The 21101-nt window shown below is 43.3% G+C and overlaps 1 protein-coding gene across 1 annotated transcript; it reads right to left on the bottom strand.

Moving 5' to 3' along the window:
• Positions 1 to 936: 936 nt before the first annotated feature.
• erfl3 (Ets2 repressor factor like 3) lies at positions 937 to 18038 on the bottom strand (the record flags this gene model as incomplete). Its single annotated transcript, XM_031299728.2, has 4 exons — positions 937 to 5032; positions 5904 to 7054; positions 7340 to 7455; positions 17797 to 18038. Coding segments are annotated over 4 exons (2184 nt in total), but the record flags the coding sequence as incomplete, so codon positions are not given.
• Positions 18039 to 21101: the final 3063 nt, after the last annotated feature.

The raw sequence follows: 21101 nt of genomic DNA, 5'->3' as shown, positions 1-21101 counted from the left end.
ATAACCTCAGAGGCCTCTGACTCATGGCAGCCATGAGTGTGTGTTTGTGTGTGTGTTCATATTTCATCCATGCAACCATCAGGGAACATGAAGGCCAGGATAAATGATGTGCTCTTGCTCTTTTCAATTAAAAATGATGAAATTGAATGATTGAAGTAGGGAACTGTTCCTTATAAAGCTGATTTTACTATACATAATATTATATATTTTTGTATTTTTAGATTGCTTTTTTATGTAACTTACATTATAAATGCATGTTTTATGTTAGAAAACTAGCTTGCCTCAACTTGCCTTGAGGCGCTTAAGCATAACACATCTTTGAATTTGAAAAATAAAATGTATTTGCAAAAGATGAATCACTTTACATTCAAAACAAATAGTTTGACATACGAAATATGCTCTTTCACTGTCTGGAATTAGAAGAGAAAATGAATACTCTCTTACGGGTTTGTTGAATATGAAGCTAAAGCTAGCAGTCAGTTAGCTTAGCATGGCATAAAGAGGTTCCTTGGTGAAAACGGGGAAACCAATAGTAAGCCTGGCTCTGTCAAATGTTATATGTTTTATATAGTTTGTCAATAGAAAAACCGAATGATAAAACGATAACTGACCATTGCGGTTACATTTTAGGCTATTTCTTGGCTGCAAGTCGTTGCCAGGCAACCAGTGGAGACTCAAGTTAGTTACCGGTCGCGGGCAGGAAATTAAACTTTTGCCATTTCCTTCCAGAAAGCACAGTTGTGGGGACTACTTTTTTAATGAATTGTAATTTTTAAGTATATAGCTACCAAAAGGCCTCATTGCTGTTGACGAGACAAAAAAGTCAGAGGGGTTAATCTCTTTGTTTACAAAATGAAATTCCACAGTCTAATTATGTTTTATTAATATGGACGAATGAAAGAAGAGCAGACATAAACAAACACACTGATATTCATATTGGGTTTCAAACGGTTTTAATTAACCCTGATTACAGCTTAATTACAAGTTTGAAAAAAAAAAAAAAACACAAAAGAAGTGGAGAAATTCAATGTTACATCATGGTATTAACTCCCATCTCTCCATCTGAGTGTTATGTAACTGCTCGAGGGAGACAAGGCGAAAGAAGAGAGACTGAAAGAGGGAGAATATACACAGTCAAACAATACACATCTTTTTTCTTCTTTTAAAATGATACAACCCCCCACCCCTCCAAAACAAATGAAAAAATATACAGAAGCAAAGAGAGAAAAAGGTAACATTATAAAATAAAAATTACAATACATGACAAAATAGATAAAATCACTCCCCCTTTGCCCCTAAATATAATCCTCCACCACTGCCATTGCCTCTCAGTCCTGATGTTATTTCTCTGTCAGCATCAAAATTAATATTACACATTTTAGTTATATTACATTTGTAAAAACTAAAGACAAGAAAAAGTTCTCTGGTTGGGGGCTTGAATTATCCAAAGTGATGTAACACAACATAAAAAGCAACAGCTAACAGAGCCATGGAATAATAATAATGCCAGGTGGAGAGGTAAATAACCCAATGAGAACAATATTAACAACAATAATCAATAGCAATATTGACATCAGAAAAATAAACTGAGAAACCTTTCTTTTGATAGAGAAATGTAATCTTTGTGCTGTTTGTCTACCGTTCTTTGACTGTAGAGCCTGAAACAGGATGTGAGAGAGTCTGCGTTACAATCAATCATTTCACCCTGCAATATCATGACTGACTCAGATCACGCCGCAATTTGCAGGAAGTCAGACAATGCCTGAAACAGAGTGAGGAAAAATTAAACAGAAAAAAGAGAGAAAGAGTGCAGAGCAGGTAAGACTGATGTCTCATCTGTTGCTGAGATATGAAAAGTAGTAATAAGGCAGCTGTCAGTTTAAATACAGACACAGGACTTGGTGTGGGTGTGTGTGTGTGTGTGTGTGTGTGTGTGTGTGTGTGTGTGTGTGTGCGCGCGTGCGTGCATGCGTTGTGACATGCTCCAGTCCAGACCACAGGGGTCTGATGAGGAAATTCAATCAGCTCAGCTACACAGACAGCCTGGAGGCCATCTATCTCACAGTTTGCTGCTATAGATCCGTCTTGTCGCTGGTCAGGCGGGGACAGGCCGCTGGTCAACATGGCTCAGTTAACCAATCAGACGCCTGGATGTACTTGCCGCAGAGACGAAAAGTTCCAGGATGTTAAAACATAATCACAAGTATAATAATTTGATGTGCATAGTTTGAGGAGAGGGCCTTTAAAGACAGGGCCTCCCATTTCCAGGCAATCTTACAGTAATGATTAACCCCTTTACTCCCGCTCCCTACGCCCCAATCCAGAGCTGCTGTGAACTTTGAAGCATTATGCTAACTGGCCTAAAAGACAGGAAAGGATTACTTCTTTATAATCCATGAGCTAACTATGAGCACACCCACACACACAGAGAGGGCCTGTAGAGGTGGCCTGGGGCCAGGACAGCTTGGGTTGGGGAGAACCCCACTGAGCTGAGCAAGACTGTACAGACAGGAAAGAGCAGAGTGTTGTGTGCGGAAAGGGCAAGCTACTGCAAATGAAGTGAACAGCAGAGTGAACCACACATCTGAATCATTAGCAGTCTGTTTGAGTCCTGTTTTTTTTTTATCCTTTTCTAGCTGGTCTTGTTCTGGTAGACTGGCCTGTGCTGTTCTTCTCTGGCTTGTTTTTCTATAAGACAAATTTACAAGAACCCGGACCCCCACCACTCTTCATTCTGCCCACCCCATCTCCATACTATATTACCCAGTGAGTGGCATGACATGTCTTACCATTCAAAATAATCCACTTACAAAAAAATCCTGAATCAATCATATCATTAAAATGCTTTCGTTCTTCTTAAAATCTTACTTTCTTAATCATTTCATTTAGAATATATAAAGATATAGTCTGTATGTGTGTGTTATTAGAGCTCAGTTTGCACTTTTGTACATGCTATAAAAACAAGGCATAGAGAGGCAGTGTGTGTGTGTGTGTGTGTGTGTGTGTTTTTTTGCTGGTTTAGTTTAACACTATCTATGATTGTTAGAGGAGCTTCAGCTGGTGAACGAGGATTCTGTGCTGCTGGGACTTAAGAGAGAAAGTATTTTCAGTGTACAAGCCATGTTAGGTGAAGTGAGAAGGCTAGTTAACAGTTACTTGAACCCCTCAAATCCTTCCTCCCCCTGCTGCCTTCCCCTTGTGGTCCCCTCAGCAGTCCTTTCTCTACACTGAAGTACTTCTCCATTCTTCTCTTTTCCTCTCCTCACATCTCCCTGGGGTTGAAATTATTTCTGTGAGTGGAGTCATGATCTTTCCACAGGTGGTCCGCAAGAGAAAGAGGGGCAGGACAGGAGAGAGACAGAAAGAAGGTTATATAAAAGTCAAAAGCTCTGAGAGAACAGTGTGCCAGAGTCAAAGTCTGTGGATGTGTAAATGTGAATGTGTGTCGAGTCTTGCGTCACAGTGAACATTGTTAAGTGTCCATAAGCAATGCTTTCACTGTGAGTCCCCTTCACTGTTGGCTGGGTTGTTGTTTTTTGCTTGTGTGTGTTTGTGTGCATGAATCCAATAAACATACAGCAATAGGCTTCCCTGAGTGGAGTGGGCCAGGTTTAAGAGTCCGTTAGACAACACCCAACAGCCCCACTATTCATGCTCAGAGACACACTTTCCTTTTTCCCCCCGTGATTTTTCAGTATCTGCCAAACTTTACAAGGATTTCATGAGTTAAAGAGGAATTACTCGTAGCAGTCCTCTCCTTTGTTTGCTCTCTTCCATGTCACACCAGGGCTGTGGGTTTTTAGATACAGGCACTTATCAAAGTCCCGTCAGCTTATAGGAAAAGAAACATAAGGGAGTGTGCACCTCCTCACCCTAGGTGTGTTGCTTGGTTTTAAGGGGGTGTGTGTCCCCTCAGGAAAGTGCTGAGTGGCTGCTGATCCTATTGATGGGGCCTAAAGGCAGGAGCTGTGCTACTGGGGCAGGGCATCTGTAGCTTCACTGGCCAGGTGGGAGGTGAACTTGGAGCCAAGTTCATGAGGGAGCCTCCTTCTGATTTCAGCACTGTTACAGTCACTTTGCCTGGGATGAGTCTGAGTGAGTCCCACCTCCCAAAGGATGTGTCCCAGAAGAGCCCTGATCCAGACAGAGGATTGGTGGGGCGTCTGACAGAACAAGAGTCAGGCTGTCTTTGAAATGTTGGTTTTCTATGTGTGTATGTTGGACTGTGCTCTCAGTTCACTGGAGGTTTCAGGAATCTAGTTTATCAGTGAGGGAGAGGGATCACAGAGGAACCATTTACATACTCCTGTGCCACCTCCAGTGCTACTGGAGCAGTAGTGTTTGGGCTTTGTTCTCATCAGCAGTCTTTGTTCTCCAGAGACAGCTGTGCAGTGGCGCGATGCAGCTCAGCGCTCACCCTACGCTGTGAGGCCAACGGTGTGGCTAAAGAGCACGGGGGAGGACTGTCCCCTTCTCCACTGCCTGTCCCATCCTCCTCCATCTCCATCCGTCCATTACTTTGCCTCCCTCTTTCCCTCTCCTCCTCTGGCCGTACTTTCTTGTCGTCTGACTCCTCCTGTGAGGCCTCCATGCGCTGGTCTTCGCTCCAGCGCCTCTTGAAGCGCAGCTTAAGGGGGATGCACTTCGTCTGTGAAGCTCCCGCCGAGCCCGTCTGAGGTGGGGGTGTGTTACTGTCCCCTGGTTCGGTGGGTTCACTCTTAAGGGTGGGCAGCATGCGATGGAGTGGACTGGAGTGTATGTGCTGCGAGGTGAAGAAGGGCATCAGGCCAGGTGGAGGCGGAGCAGGGGCTTTGAAGACCTCTTCGTCCAGGTCCTCATCAGGATGGGGGTGATGTTGGGGCGCGGCTGTGCCGTTAGCAAGGTGTTGGTGGTGTTGACGGTGGTGGTCAGGGGCTCTGGAGTGGCGAGAGGAGAAGAGTTCAAACTCCTCATCCCTCTCATCTGGGTCCTCATCACTAATGTCGGTCACCTCCACCTCTTCCTCTGACTCGATATCAGAGATGGGCTCCACCTGGACAGACATAAAAATGGGAACAGAGACAAAGATGAACACAGCAGGAAAACAGAAAATGGAGAAACTCATTGACAATTAATTAGTAAAAAATGTTAGTCCAGCAATGTTTAAGAAACAGTGAACACAATTGAAGTCAGTTTTAATTATATAGTATTGTAAATTTAGCTTTAATAAAAACAAGTTTGCTTTAAAGTGCTAATAATATGCTCATTTTCAGTTTCATAATTGTATTTAGAGGTTATATCAGAATAGGTTTTCGTGGTTTAATTTTCAAAAAACACTATATTTTTTGTTGTACTGGACATTGCTGCAGCTCCTCTTTTCACCCTGTGTGTTGAGCTCTCTGTTTTAGCTACAGAGTGAGGCATCTCACTTCTGTTCCATCTTTGTTGGGAGTCGCACATGCACAGTAGCTAGGTAAGGACTACTAGCCAGTCAGAAGCAGAGTATGAGGGCGTGCCACGCTAGCAGCTAGGCGAGCATTATAACGTGTGTTACAAAGTGACGCACGTTCGTCACGGAAGAAAAGGCTGGACTACAATAGAGCAGTTTGGAGCAGTTTGTGAACAGTGTTTTCTGTTGGAGATGGTAACTCCCTTTGGGGTGGACTTTGGGCTTTTTCACTTTGTACACCTATTAACGTGCAAAAAAAGATATAGAACACAATAAAGGAAAGGGAAAAAGCCAAAAAGCATAATATGAACACTTTAAGACAATGTCTGGCAATGGAGTGTTGTTAATACTGTAGATTGAATATACATGCGTCTTTTTAAGATCTTGTGGTGATTGTGGTCACCCATTTTCCCTATGTAACTTTGAGATTGCTGCGTAGATCATAATGGGGGATATTTGAGTCTATGTATCTCACCTTTATCTTGGGAAGTCCTGCACTGTTTAGAGACTGCGTTGAGGAGGAGGCAGAGATGAGGCCTGAGCCGCTGGCTGAGCTCAGGTCACTGCCAAATGACAGAGAGGAGCCCAGGCCAGAGGTAGACGACATGGACCCAGATCCTGAAGACATTGAGCTCTGCCTGAGTTTACTCTGGCTTTGACTCTCCCTGTGCTTCCTACCCAGTGGCGGTGGCTGCAGCTTGAACTTGAAGGGAGACATGTGTGGAGGCTCCTCACCCAGGTGGAGTGGGTGATGCATGGGATGAGAATGTGTGTGAGGATGGGCAGAATGAGGTGGATGCGGGTGGTGGTGGGCAGAGTGAGCCAGAGGTGGATGGTGGTGCCGTTCTCCTCCCCTCTCTCCCCCCCCTGCAGTCGCTGCTCTTTCTGCTCTCTCGGCAGCTCCTCTCTCTCCGCTCAGACCAGCCTTGTCTGTGGCGGGCCGGTGGGGCTGAGGGATGACGATGTTGGGGTAATGTAGGAAAGCTCTGGGGCTGAGGCCGTAGTTGTACACCGACTGGGTGTGGGCCTGCAGGTAGCGCTTCATGTCCTCTGGGTTAAAGGAGAAGTGGGAGCCTAACATGGGTGACAGGGTGGGAGAGGGGGTGTAGGGGAGGTGAGATGTCGGGGTCATGGAGAGCGCTGGGGACAGAGGAGGGGCTAGGAGGCCAGCTCCTCCTGGCCCTGGCAGAGGGGACACGGGGAAGGGCGACAGGGAATCTGGGTGGACCCGATGCCCTGTGTGACCACGGGAGCCTGGGTGCCCAGCATGGTTACCTGGTCCTCCATACATGCGGAACAGGGTTTCATGAGACAGACGGGGATGGATGATACTCCGGTAACCTCCTCCTCCACCACCAGATCCTCCTCCTCCACTCACACCCCTCTCTCCCCTCTCCTCCCCCGCTCCAGTGTTGCCTTCCTCAATCTCAGAATTGACAGAGGTGCCGTCGCTGCAATCGCTGACGGAGCCTCGTGCCATTCGTCGGGCCACAGAGCTGAACATGCCACCGGGGCTGCGCAGATCCTCATTCGGGGAGAGGACTTCGGAGGGCGTTGAGGGAGGAAAGCGGAAGTGGGTCCCTGCACCAGTGGGGACAGGAGGGGCACTCTGAGGAACGCTGCTTCCTGGAGACGCCAAGGGAGGGACAGAGGAAGAGAAAATAAAGAGTTGGAGAATACTGAGAAATAATATATAATGCTCTCCTGTGTAATCTATGTAATCTTGCTATCCTGTTGAGGGATTAGGAGATGCACGCATGCACGCATGCACACACACACACACACACACACACACACACACACACACACACACACACACACACACACACACACACACACACACACACACACACACACACACACACACACACACACACACACACACACACACACACACACACACACACTTACCAGAGGAGCCCATGTCGATGAAGGGGTAGTTGACCAAAACCAGTTTATTGAAGTTGAACTTATAGGTGAACCTCTTCCCTTTGGTCTTATGGAGGATCCTCTTGTTGTAGTAGTATCTGAAAAAGAAAATACAACAGATGTGATGAATAAAAATATTGAGAAAGACACATTGTGATCACACATGCATAGTGTAAAGACAAATATAAAGTCACATATCAGGGCTGACTTACTTAACTGCATATTATCTTATGCAACAATTTTGATGTCTACCACTAAGAAATATAAATACAGGCCTATTAACAGTCAAACATTTAATTTAAAATGTACACCTCATTTTAAAATATTATTCTGTTCCTGAAGTAATTGAGACACTGACAGATGCGCTGCACACTCAAGCACGCACTTTAATAAGCATGAGTCGCCCCCCTCCCCCCCCTCCCGTCTAATGATAGATATTACAGAGTGTTGTATGACATTTGCACAAAGCAGACCCAGTAAAGGGAGGCAGGAGAGGAGGGGAAAACAGACAGAAAACAGATAGCTGAGAAGCAGTGGATGGACTGAGCTGTGAAGCAGGAGGGATAGTGTCTGGAGAGATAAACAAACAATTAGGACCAGAGGTCAATGTACAGTATAATGCCAAATGTAGATTGTTAATGGATTGTAAGGCCACATGGATGTGTGAGCAGTTGCGTGCATGTTTGACAGGTGTGTGACTCACGTTACTTTTTGTGGATTTTGTATGTGCGGTATCTTCAGTAATATATACCTGTCTAACAGATGGTCAGGAATTTTAAAGTGTCTTTTAGGGTCAGCTTCTGTCATTAATTTTGCTAGATGGACCCATCTCTTTATGTAACAGCAAAGCAAAGCCACCAATAATTCAAATCTTTATCTGTTTATGTAATGGCCATTCTCTCAGTTTTTTAAGCGTTCTCTCTCCCATGGCTCCTGCCTACAGTACAAGGCTTCATTTTTATTAATCTTTGTCCAGCTCTTTATGTAACATCATTCTGCTTTCTTCCCCAGATCCACATCCACTTTATGTAACCTCTAGATTCCTGTCTGCCAACCCTCACACACTGAGGGAGACAGAGCAAAGAAAGAGGAAGAGATAAAGAGCAAGAAAGGAACAAAGGCGGTGTGTTTGTCTGTGAGGGAGATTACAAGCTTGTGTGGCATGCTCGCCAAAACTACCACCTATCCTTTCCAACACTACCCCTGGCTATTGAACACAATATTTAACCAGACTGCACATTTGCTCATCATGTCTGCATACCTACCTGCTTTTATAGCACAAGGCTCTGCTTTTCCTTCCTCCAGCATGATGTGTCTGCTGGCACAAGTTAAGTGAAGTGTGCTGACAAAGATAGGGGCTTCAGGGTATGTAGGTAATGCAGAGTAAATCAGAGCCCATTGACTATCATTATAATGAATGGTAGTTATCCAGACAGCAGTGTGTGTGTGTGTGTGTGTGTGTGTGTGTGTGTGTGTGTGTGTGTGTGTGTGTGTGTGTGTGTGTGTGTCTGTTTGGTGGTGGGGAGGCGTCGCCCTTCACCCCCTCTCATTATGCTTATTACACAGACTGGTTGGGCCGTTTTTACTCTGGGAACAGACTGTTGCTCTTTTTCACTTGTTCTCTTCTCCCATTATCCTTCTGATACCTCTCTCTCTCTCTCATCAATCCACCTCCCCCTCTTTATCCCAACTCTCTCCCTGCGCTCTCCACTCGTCCCCTGAGGCTATGGGAGAGGGTGAGGGAGTGAGGGAGAGACAGGACAGGCCTGCACTGTTGAAAACATTGTTTACGCCAGGCACAAAGCAGCATGTAATTTCTGCTCAAGGGGAGACACTCACAAGGGCCGAGAAGGAGGGGAGAGAAGCAGTTGGGAGCAAGGGGAAGGGCAGAGACAGGCAGGAAGTCAAGCAGAATTAAAAGGACTGTGATCAAATTAGCTGATGATAGAAAAGTCAACAAGCTGTGCTAGGGCCCACATATGGGTCTAATATAAATGTGGATTTCAAGACAAAAAAGCAATCAAAATCCAAAGTATCTAAAAATAATTTATTTTGTGCAACTGGAGCAAAATGTCATGACGTACTGCACTTTTATAAACTTCTGAACTATCACAATGAAATATGATATAAATTAGTTGTGAGTTTACTGTGTAAACCTAAATAAAATTAGGGCATTCTAATGGTGAAGACCCACAAGAAGCAAACAAATTGCCTCCATCATGCTAGTGAGTGGCAAGCTAGTTAGCAAACACTGTAAATAAGCAACCTGCCACAGTTTCCTACAATTTACCTGACTTGTTTTTGTTTCTATCTGCAATCTTGGAGGCAGAGGAGATACAAAAAAGCAGCTAAAGGCTAAACTTTCTGTCCCACCACTGCATCACTGTGTTGTCAGGGGAATTTCTCCCTTGTTTGCATGACATTAAACATTTTCAACTTTCAACCTCTCCCTTTTTTCATGTCATTGACAACACCATTCATCAGCACCAGACTACAGCTTCCAAAATGTCAATAAAGTTGAACCAACCCCTCTAGAAAAGAAATGAACATTATAACCTTTATGATGGAAGATTTATTGTGAGCTGTTGTATTAGACTGCATTCATTTTAGATAAAGTGTATAATTGGCATAAATATGGACTCATCCCAAAGGCCAATAATATCAGTGTGCTGACACATCTGTCTGACCCTGGCTCATGGCAGTTGGATAGTAGGGAGTGTAGCCAACTAAAATCTTGTGTGCGCTTGGATAAACACATGCAGCTAATACAAAGAATGCTGCAATGCAAAGTTGGAAGCAGACAGCAACTTTGCGTAATCCTAGCCGCAGCAACTGAAGCTGTGTTTGGAGCACATGGTCACCCATTCTTTCTCCATGCCCCCTCCTCCTGCGGCATCATACAGGCAGACAGTCTTTGAAGAGCATTTGAACTCACTTCAAAAGAGAAGAAAGAGATTCTTTGAGTGCCTGTGTTTAGCTGTCCACCGCAGCATATAACTGACATCTCATTCAGGCATACTCAAACACATGGTTGCCCCCACACACCCCCAGCACGCATCATCCAGGAAATGCAGCTTTATCCCGCTCCCTGTGTAACCAAAATAGTAGATTGATCAATCAATGCATGTATGGATTTAGTCAAAGCCTTGAGGGGAACTGAGGGGAGGCTTTCTATCAGTTGCTACTATGTGTGATTTTAGGCCAGGGATTAAGGCTGCGATTACACAGACCTGCGTCTGTGGTCCAAAACATTATGATCAAAGCGCACGCACACACACACACACACACACACACACACACACACACACACACACACACACACACACACACACACACACACACACACATCAAAACAGCACTTTAACCAGGATGGAAGCCATTTACACACCAGGGTGCAAAATAAACTTTTTTGTCCACCAGCCAAATGGCTAGTGAATGTTTAAATTTTACCAGCCACTCAGTACATTATTATTTGTATTTCTTAATTTGAATAATATAAACAAATTCCCTAAACCCTATTTGCTCATTTAACAAACAAGCCAACTAATAACAAAAGTTATTACTTGAAAGGAGTTTATTATTTACAGTTTATTACAACTTAATTTTAATAGGTTGCTTATAGTTCTATCCATGGGTTCTATCGGATATGACAACATTGTATTCGTCAAGAAATTGCTTAGATCTCAAAACGCAGCAACATCGCTAAAAAATAGATCCAACAGGGCACCAAAAACAAGAAGTCAGACTAAGGGCGTTTTCACACATGAAAGTCCGAACCAAGGTCCGGACCAAGGTTCATGTTTTTGTTACATTGTATACATTTGATCCGGTAAGTTTTGGTTTCACACTGCAGTTATGCAAGCGCACTAAAGATCTATACGTGACAAAACTACGTCCTGCCGTCATCACATACGTGAGCTGCGTCTCCAGATACTTATAATTGATTGGTTTGTAGACGGGCTTCCCCGTCCTCATATATCTTTTCTCTGTGTCGGAGTTTTTTCAGCTGACTGCTGCTCTCCCCTACTGCCGCGGCTCTTTTTGTTTTGTTGTGATGTTGAGAAGCAAGACACTGGAACTTTCTGGAGAATTTATTCAGAGACAAACGGAAACCTACACTGTACATTTACTACCACTTAACAAATAAACTGCTGATGTATTCTCTGCTCTGAGCGCATTCACCGTCACTCTCACTCTCTCATGTAGCCTACACACTAAGCACCAAGCTATTCCTTAAAGGAGCTTCCCCAGTCTTGTAACACAAGGAGAGCCTGCCAGAGCTTCTTCTATTTGGTCCGAAAGTCCGAACCATCCAAAAAATGCTTTCACACTGTAAACGAACCGGACCATGGTTCAGTTTGGTCCGGACCGAGACCACCTCTTTTGCTCGGACCAAAATTTGGTCTTTTGATCCGGACCGTGGTCCGGGGGAGTTTTCACACCTGTAATTTTGGTTCGGATCAAACTGAAAAGTCCGAAAGTCCGGACCAAATGAGGTATGTGTGAAAACGCCCTAACATTCAAATAAGTTTGGCTTACCTGGGGGTTGTTTACAACCTATACAATTGTCTGACTGCTAATGTTTGTTGCCCCATTGGACTCAAGGTCTAAAACAGGAAATATCAACAAAGCATTGGATGTAAGGACAAAAGACCTGTCCGCTATGACCAACAGTTTGAATTACCCCATTACTGTATATGATATCTGTATAAGCTCACTAATCTATATCAATATCAGTATCACACACACACACACACACACACACACACACATTGTTGGGCTGTAAATAGGCACCGACAGTGACAGGAAGTTGGGATTACAATACTCCCCATGAGCTCCGTGTTTATTTTCTGCCTCTTTCGTCAGCATTGGCCGTTACACATACACACCCTAGCCAGATCCTTCTCTACATACAAGCACAAACACACACCAGTTGTTGACACTCAAGTGTGTGTGTACAAGTTGCACACGCGAAAGTGCTTTGTGTAGAAACCAGGTTTGACTAGTGTTACAGTCTTTCAAAAAGAAAATTTGTTTGTGCAGGGATGTGGGTGTATATATATATATATATATATATATATATATATATATATGTGTGCGTTTGTCTGTGAAGAGGGGGATCTAGTCCGATTAGGATGGTCACATGCTCTGGGGGTGCGTACTCGAGCACACTTTGGTGTGTGCGTGTATTCCACCCTCATAGCAAATAAAGGCCTCATTCAGTCAGGGACAATGACATACACACAACACTGATGCACGCTGAACACATACATGCTGCAGATAAAGACAATGGAAAGACAATGCACACAAGCATAAGTTGAACACAAAGTCATACAGTGGTACTGTCCCTGGGTGCTCCCTCTGCACTTTCTCTCTGGCCCTGGGTGTTTCCACACAATGCGCTGATGTAGAGAGGACCTTCTGACCTGAACAGGCCCAGCCAGATAGGTGAGTAACACTGTGTGCATATGCAGCAGTATTTCCTGCAGGATGTTTGTATATGTGATGATTGGGGTTACTTCTAAATGCAGCAGAGCCAGTTTAAGTGCAGCAGTTTAAAAATGGCTACTGGATTTCAGGGCTTTCCTTGGAAGACTGGAGCAGTGGCATTAAACATTCATACTCCACCATAGTACCATCAATCCACTTTAAAAGTAGGTTATTAAATGCATGTTCTCATGTAGTTTTACTATACAATAAATGGTAAAATGTTCTGAATATAAAGCATCACCATACCCAAGAATCTTGCGGAATCTTCCATCTGTGGTGGCACATCACAGTTAAATGAATGTTGGGACATGAAGCAAACACTACAAACATGTGTGCAAGCAAGCATGCATTGGCAAGAGCCTGTGCACAATGGTGCATTTGTGTATGTGAATTTGCACATGTGCGGTGTTGTTAATCTTTGCCAGCTGTGCGTGGCAGTCCCCCTGACCTCTGACCACTGTGTTGGAGCCAATAAGGGCTGCTGACTGGAGGACAGGGGGGCCTGGAGGTCTCTAGGAGCTGGGACCTCTTAGCATGATTACGCTCATTAAGCCAGCATTCTGCAATGAGTGATTGGCAACAGGCTTCATTTTTCCTACTCTCTCTCGTTTGTGGATCGGTACAAGTCTCACTTATGAGAGCGAGACGGTGGTGCAGGAGGAAGAGGGAAGGCTTGGCCTTTTTATTAGTGGACAGGTTTACTTCCACGTCCTACCAAATGAAATGATTCCTCAAGACGAAAATGCAGCTGACTGTTAAAGATTTTGTCCTTGCTTTCATGTATTACTTGCACCAAAAATATCAGATAGCCCTGACCTCAAAGCCCTGACACACTCTGGACAACACCAACAGACCTTAATATTCTATTGCTTTTATTTGATTCACTGTAACAAGGCAGAACAACAAAGTCAACTAATTAAAAAAGCAATACTATAGAATTATAGTCTAACCTCTTTCAACGTCAAGCATGTTCACATGCACACACTTGTACATCCACACACACGCAGTGGGAGTGTAATCCTCTCAACAGGAGTGGGAATTTCACAGTGGCCGTTGGAGCGGGACACCAAGATGACGCATGGACTGTGAGGCTGTGTCCCCTTAACGGCAAGCCAACTGATACGCATATGTCCACACACACAATGCAGCAGCGCTGCTGATGGGAATTTCCATCATGTGCATGGCAGACAGGAAAGAATAAAAGAATTGAGGTAAAAATAATAATTACAAAGGCTAAGTCATAAAAAGAATACTTCAAAACAGACGGGCCTTTTCAAGTATGTGAGCATGGGTGTGTATGCTAATTGCCACATGCCGACTGTGGTCTCCATTATTAGCAGACTCCAGGTTTTCTCCATATGAAGGGCACAAGGAGGCCTGCTAGCCAACAGTTTGCTCCATATGGAGACTGTTACCATGCACATGTGTGTTTGTGTGCCTCCTTTATAACTTCATTAATCTTTAGTGCCAGTAATCCTCTTGCTACATTACTATTGATGTGCGTCTTCCGAGGTTTCATTTCCAGTGTTTCTTGCAGTGAAGGACTGTCGACAGCTCTGGTGTCAAATCAGGTGACTACATGGACGTAGGTGTGTGCATGTGTGTGACGTTTTGTTGACTGTCCTTCCCAATTTGAGCCTGAAGTGACTCTGCTCAATTCACAGGCACAGAGGGAGACAACCTGGCCGTAAGAGGGTGGATGAGGACACGAGTGCCAGAGGGGAAACTCCTGTGTAGAAAACATTGTGATAATCAGCCTGTAAGGTCAGTTTATCAGAGGGCACTAAGATCTGCTATATACACACTTCCTGCAGCCTAAGCTTCAAATCTGTTACAACTCTAGAGGATGGACATGCTATAAATACACAGCTTGACCACAAGTATCCTCGTCCATATTCTGTTTCTCTCTAATTCAGGAATCCTAAATCTGAATGTGTATGTGTGTGTCTCATGCACACATTAGTCCATGTTAATTCCCTCTGTCCGCATGGGATCCCATCTGTAACAGACATTATCTTAATCTCACCAGTGTAAATGACTGCACATAAGCCTCCCCACCCTAAATTACGTAATTCAATGCATTTCCCTCCTTTAATGGCCTATGTTGGCTTTCTTTACAGTGCTTAGCCTAATCTTGGCTCTGTTTGGCTGTAAACAACAAGCTGGGGACACACGACAGAGTGAATGGGATGTTCTTCTTACTAAAACTGGCATCAGCTGAGAAGAGTCCCCCAGGGATATGCGATGTCTGTAATTCTGAGCTCTAATGTGCTGAGAGGCCATAGTGGTATAGGATAGATCACAAGATTGATTAGATATTAGGGGTGTGAATCTTCACTGGCCTCATGATTCAATTCGATTACGATTATCCTGTCAACGATTCGATATCATGATGCATAACGATGCACCACCTCCTCAAATTTATTATATATTGCTACACATGGTTTCTGCTCTTAAAAAGACACTTCCTGAATGTAGCGGAGTCTGAACACAGAAGACAACAGACAAAAGGCAAAAACAGAAAAAGCAAAGTGAAAAGCAACAAGCAATATCAGTAGGCAATAATCGATTATTGTCTGTCACTGCATCCGCATCGCGATGCAATGATTAATTTCAACACTCCTATTAGATATATCTTCTTTCTATAATCAAATAATATTGTGACCTAATGTCTCACTGTTAAAGCCAAAAGCACAAACCAAATCAGAAGCATCTGTGGTGACGCTCAGATTTGATCCATTTTATGAAACGTTTTCGCCTTGCAATACCCCCACTATTGTGTTGGTCTTGAAGCAATTTACTTTATTGACATGTCAGTCCAATTTGATTTACCTCATACTTAGCAAACCCAATTTAAAAGGTCAGCAAAGCAGACCAAGAGAAAAACTAAACCAACCATTGCATGCAAAGTTTAAACTATGGCACAATATTATTCTTCACAATACGTGAGTGACAGAGGTCCAAATCAGATTATAAAGTCTATCGATGATGTTGAATCATAATGTAGTTGATATCAAATGCTGTTAAAATGTCTATTAGCTATGGTCCCAACCAAAACTGTGTCAAATGGGTTTGGCTGAGCTGGCACCCATGGATATAACCAAAAGGTGTAAAGGTGTGACCAGCCAAATGGGTCAGTGTTGTAACTCTACTTGGCGCATAATAGTAGCTAAACTTGTCCAGGTCAATAGCCTGTGAAGGCATGTGGCCAAGGTCACTCTTACAACATTTACACGTATTATAGACTTGGTTAAGTGCTATTAGTGCCTTGGCAGGCATGACTAATGCAATGTCTGGGTGAAACAAAGCTAAACAGTTAAAGCTATTGGGGTCTGTGTGGTCTGAATGAAATGCTTCTAGCAGGTCATTGCTATAACTGGAATCAAATGCCAGGATCAAATATGGTATGTGACACAAGGCTTCTTTACAATAAATGTAGCCTGAGGGGTGTCTGTGTGTGATTTAGTCATAACATAATTTACTAAATATTTGCTAGTTAATCTGTGTGTGTAAACAACCTCCCTGATCAGTTCATGACCACAGGTGAGGGTTGGAACATAGATAGACTGATAAATCGCCTTCAGGCTCAGCTCCCTCTTCACCACAGAAAAATCTCATTCACCTCTTCTGTCAAGCCACTGCAAAGCCTTTTCACTACTTCAGTGACCTCCGCCAAAGAGATAGGCAAGATAAGTTAGGGCACCCTGGTGGTCTTGGAGTTAGGGCGCAGACTATAGGCTGGGCATCCCTGGTTCACGTCCAGCTGGGAACTTTTGCTGCTTGTTGTTTCCTATGTTTTAGAAGAAGTCTCCCAGCTAATCCTGCCTTGTATAGGCCGAAGTTGGAGAAACAGCTAGCTAGCTCATGTAATCCTTACCTAGCTACTGCGCATGTGCGACTGACAACAAAGATGTTACAGAAGTTAAGAGGTCTCACTCTGTAGCTAAAACAGAGACCTGAACACACAGGGTGAAAAGAGGAGCTGCAGCAATGTGCAGTACAACAAAAATATGGGTTTTTTTGAAAATTAAACCATATAAACCTATTCTGATACAATCTCAAATTACAATTATGAACCTGAAAACGGGCATAATATGGCCACTTTAAAGTGTTCCTTCCACCACCCAACAATATCCCTAGTCGAGGTGAGCAGTTCTCCTCTCCTGCTGAGAAGAGCCTGGGAATGGCACTGCCTGTCATCGAATTATCTGGAAAAAGGAGCAATGTCAACCCCTGCCCACGAGTTGAAATCCAGAGACAATACTATCTCAGGCTCATTCTCTCCAAAAAGATGACATTACATGTCCCGAGAGCCAGTAGCCAGTCAGTCCACCAAGGGCCCTGCTTTTGCCCATGGCACATGGCAATGCACTACAACCCTACACTTCTTTGGCTGGGCCAATCACCCACAAGATTGCGGCACCATGTTAACTGTGTCGGGAGACCAGGTCTGACAGAGTACTGCAAGCTCACTCATCAGGCCTGGTTTCAGAGGGGGATCGACCTGTTGCTAATTCATAAAGGGTCATTGAATCACTCTTAGTCTGGCCCTTAACCAGTCAGTGATTTTTAATAATATATTTATTCTATGAAAGTTAATTTTCTTCCTCTTACTTAATTACATTCCTCTATTCAAATTCAGTGTGGATTTATATTAGCGTCTTGGCTATTCTAAATAGACAATAGTGTTTTGTGTGATTTGATTGAACAGTAAATTGGTCGTTCAACTGGAGCATGTGGGCTCTTCGAATTTTAGCATATGATAAATGTTCATGTGAATATGCAGCCCTGTAAGGTCCACAGATCCTTATCATAATCATGAGCTCATCTGGTGTATTTGCTGGTCTCCACAGAGAAGTTAAAGGTCAGGTACAGGAGCCAATAACTATGAATGAATACACACCCCCACATACAGATACACAATTCATCATGTTTCTCTGTCATCGTACCTGAGTGCCCTGCTCAGCTTATCATAGTTCATTTGGGGTTTACACTTCCTGGCTCCCCACAGCCGGGCCACTTCATCCGGGTCCTTGATGACAAACTCGCCGTAGTCCCCCTGCCAGGCGATGACATCGTGATACTCTTCTTTCCTGAGCAGCTCCAGGATGAAGTGCCACAGCTGGATCTGCCTGGACCCGGGGCTCGACTCAGGCTTGTAAGCCCATTCTGGGAAGGCGATCCCTGTAAAAGACAGATAAAGAGAGCGGGAGGGTTACTGTGTGCGTCACAATAAATAGCAAATGATGCTGTAGAGAGCAAATGTTGTAAATTAAACCACAATTTATTTGTTTATTTTTTGCTGACAAGACTATCTAATTTCAAACAACTGAGTGACATAGAACTCAAATGAACCCTGAAAAATCTTTTTTGAATTTTGGACGTTTTTGGAGAAGCCAGGCACAAGAAAAGACTAAGGTATGATTACAATTAGGAGTCAGAAATTGTAGCTGTTTCAGGTGAGTGGAGTAGAGGATTATAGGTGTCTAGAAAGGTATAGATGACACACACAACAAGAGCAGCTGAGTCAAGCACAGTGTCCTCATCCATATCTTACATTGCATATAGCAGTCTTCACTACTTTCAAGTCTTCCCTGAACTTTCACTCTCCGGACAATCTTCAAACAATTTTTCTGAAGCAATTTTGTTTTTAAATGGACAGTTTGACAGAGTAGAGAGCAGGAGTAAGGACATGCATGATGTAAAGAGAAAAGAGAATAAGGCATCTCATAAACAATGGCATACAAAGCACTGTAACATGCCTTAACCTGCTGCATCCTAGCATGCCGCTATAACTTTTAATATAATAAAATGTAATAATTGTCTTTATCTTACCTCTGTGGACAGAGGTCTCTATTAAAATGACCTAGAAAAGCTATTGAAGATGCAAATAAAAATGTAGATGGCCTAATGTGGAGGTAGACTAAGGCTTTTGTATTAACCACATTCCTCTAATGTCATTACCACAGTAGCTCTTCACAGGAAACACACATGCACACTGAAACTACAATACTAAAAGTTGTAGTGTTAGTGGGCTTCATGGAACAGTTAGGCATATGAAAACCCTTTCCACTTCTCCTCCACCTCTTTCCTCTCATGCAGTCATTCTTTCCTATGACAGGAGGAAAACAACATGGCCAGTCATCTCTCCTGTCTATCCCTCCATCTTTCTCTACCCGCTGCTCGAAGGAAACGAAGAGTAAGAGACACAGAACGAGACTGTGGGCGTGGGTATATGACTGTTTGTATGAGCATGTGTGTGCCCAAGTGTACGAGTCAGAAAGAGTGTGCCAGTGCTTGTTTAAAAATGTTTGTGCAAGTCTCCCACTAACATTCTGTCGCCTGGGTGGTCAAGAAAGTTTGACACGACCAAGCAAATTAGACTATAACAGAGTAATATTCAGCCAGGACTGGATTTTATTTTATCAACAATCATCCTCATAGCATAGCACTGATACATGCACAAGTGAGGAGCTGGAGTTAACAGAGAAATAGCATCCATCCTGATAAAGTGTTGCTGTGCAGGACATTTATTGCCCGCTGATGTTAATTTAAATGGTTGGTGCAAATAACACTAAGCACCACATTACACTGAATAACCAGAACAATGTAGTTACCTGTCGGATGTAATGAAATGCAATACAATAATGAATAAGTGTATAAAACAAAATTAACAAGTTGATGTTAATGAATTAATTAAGTTAATTAAAACATTTTAGAGAAGTAGTATTTAGTAGAGGGCTATTGTTTTACAAGGGACAGGGTATGTATTGTATTTCTCTATTCTCATGGTTTATTTTATTATTACTTCCTTTTTGGGCGGGACATGGAAAGACATGTGGCTAGCATAAAGCCAGTGTTTGCGATGCGTTTAAGAGCACTGCATGCAAATGGAAACAGGAAATGAGACAGGCTGGGCTACAGATTGGAAAACAAACAGGCCCATGTCAACAGATTATGGATGTGCAGGCTTGTCAATGGATTTGCTGGATGACAGCCTGAGGCAGAGATAGATAAACCTGATAATCTCTGCTGCACTAGCCTGTTCTGACCATTTAGTCACTGTTACATAACACTAAATAATGCTGATAGCACATCTGCCAGACCTTTATGAATCTGTACATAGTACTGGAGCCTTTCATCAACATGGGTTACCAACTTTACTATTTTTTTGCTTTTTATGCTATGCAAGAGACCCACCAAAAGCAGGCACATTTTGGTTTCCAGATTTTCATTAAAATAGGCAGAAAGGAAACCTACGCAGGCTACTAGATATTTCTTGCCACCAATTTGTGGTGGTTTTCCTCCAATCACAATGATGTATTTGCAAGGCATGGTCACTCAGTTGTCCCACCTACCAAGAGTCATTTTGCGATTCAAAATAAAGATTTTCAGTCAAACAATGTGCCTTCACATTTTCCATCTCTGAATTCCAGACAGGAATTCATCATTGACTATTATGCAGATAGTAAGTGGCTAATGAGGAGGTCAATAGGGGTGTGCAAAAAAATCGATTCATATTCGAATCGCGATTCAAGCTCTACCGATTCAAAATCGATTCATAGAATTCCAAAAATCGATTCATAGTTAAAAAATGTCTATGTCTACTGCAATCACATGGGAAAAGTAACTACATTTACATACTGTGAATCGTTTTTTTTTTTTTTTTTTTGGAATCGAGAATCGTTTTTGAATCGTGAGCCTAAAAATCGATAATGAATCGAATCGTGACATTTTCTGAATCGTGCACCCCTAGAGGTCATCAAACAGGCTGTGCAAGCAGCTTAGCCACTGCTACAGATTATTGTTCTTTATAACAGTGTGAAATGACCATGGATGTTAACTGCATAAACTGCGCTGTCTGTGTCAGTACTTTCTCAGACTTTCCAGACCTGCATAAGTAGGTAGCAGTTAGCATGCAAATTAAACAACACTCACTGTCATTTTTTTCCTTTTTCTCTTCCCACCCTCCTCCTCCTCTTTCACTTTCAAACATTCAAACAAACACTTGTTGCTCGATCAGACCCTGAGTGAGCTACAATCACATAGGAACACACCGGGGGCAATCACAAACATACTGGCCCGGCCGAGCCTCCAACAGTAACACATAATCACCCACACACGCACTCCTACTGCAGAGAACAACATATTATTTCCAGACATAGCAAACTGATGGTGACTGTGTCAAGACAAGTCAAGATGTGACTGGTCAAATCGCAAATCTGGCTGAGGTGAATAACTGGAAACAACATTA

The sequence above is a fragment of the Sander lucioperca genome, chromosome 10 (genome assembly GCF_008315115.2).
Source record: "Sander lucioperca isolate FBNREF2018 chromosome 10, SLUC_FBN_1.2, whole genome shotgun sequence".
In the NCBI taxonomy this organism is placed as follows: Eukaryota; Metazoa; Chordata; class Actinopteri; order Perciformes; family Percidae; genus Sander; species Sander lucioperca.
The sequence above is the reverse complement of the archived record's forward strand: the minus strand, read 5'-3'. Positions and strand labels throughout refer to the sequence as shown.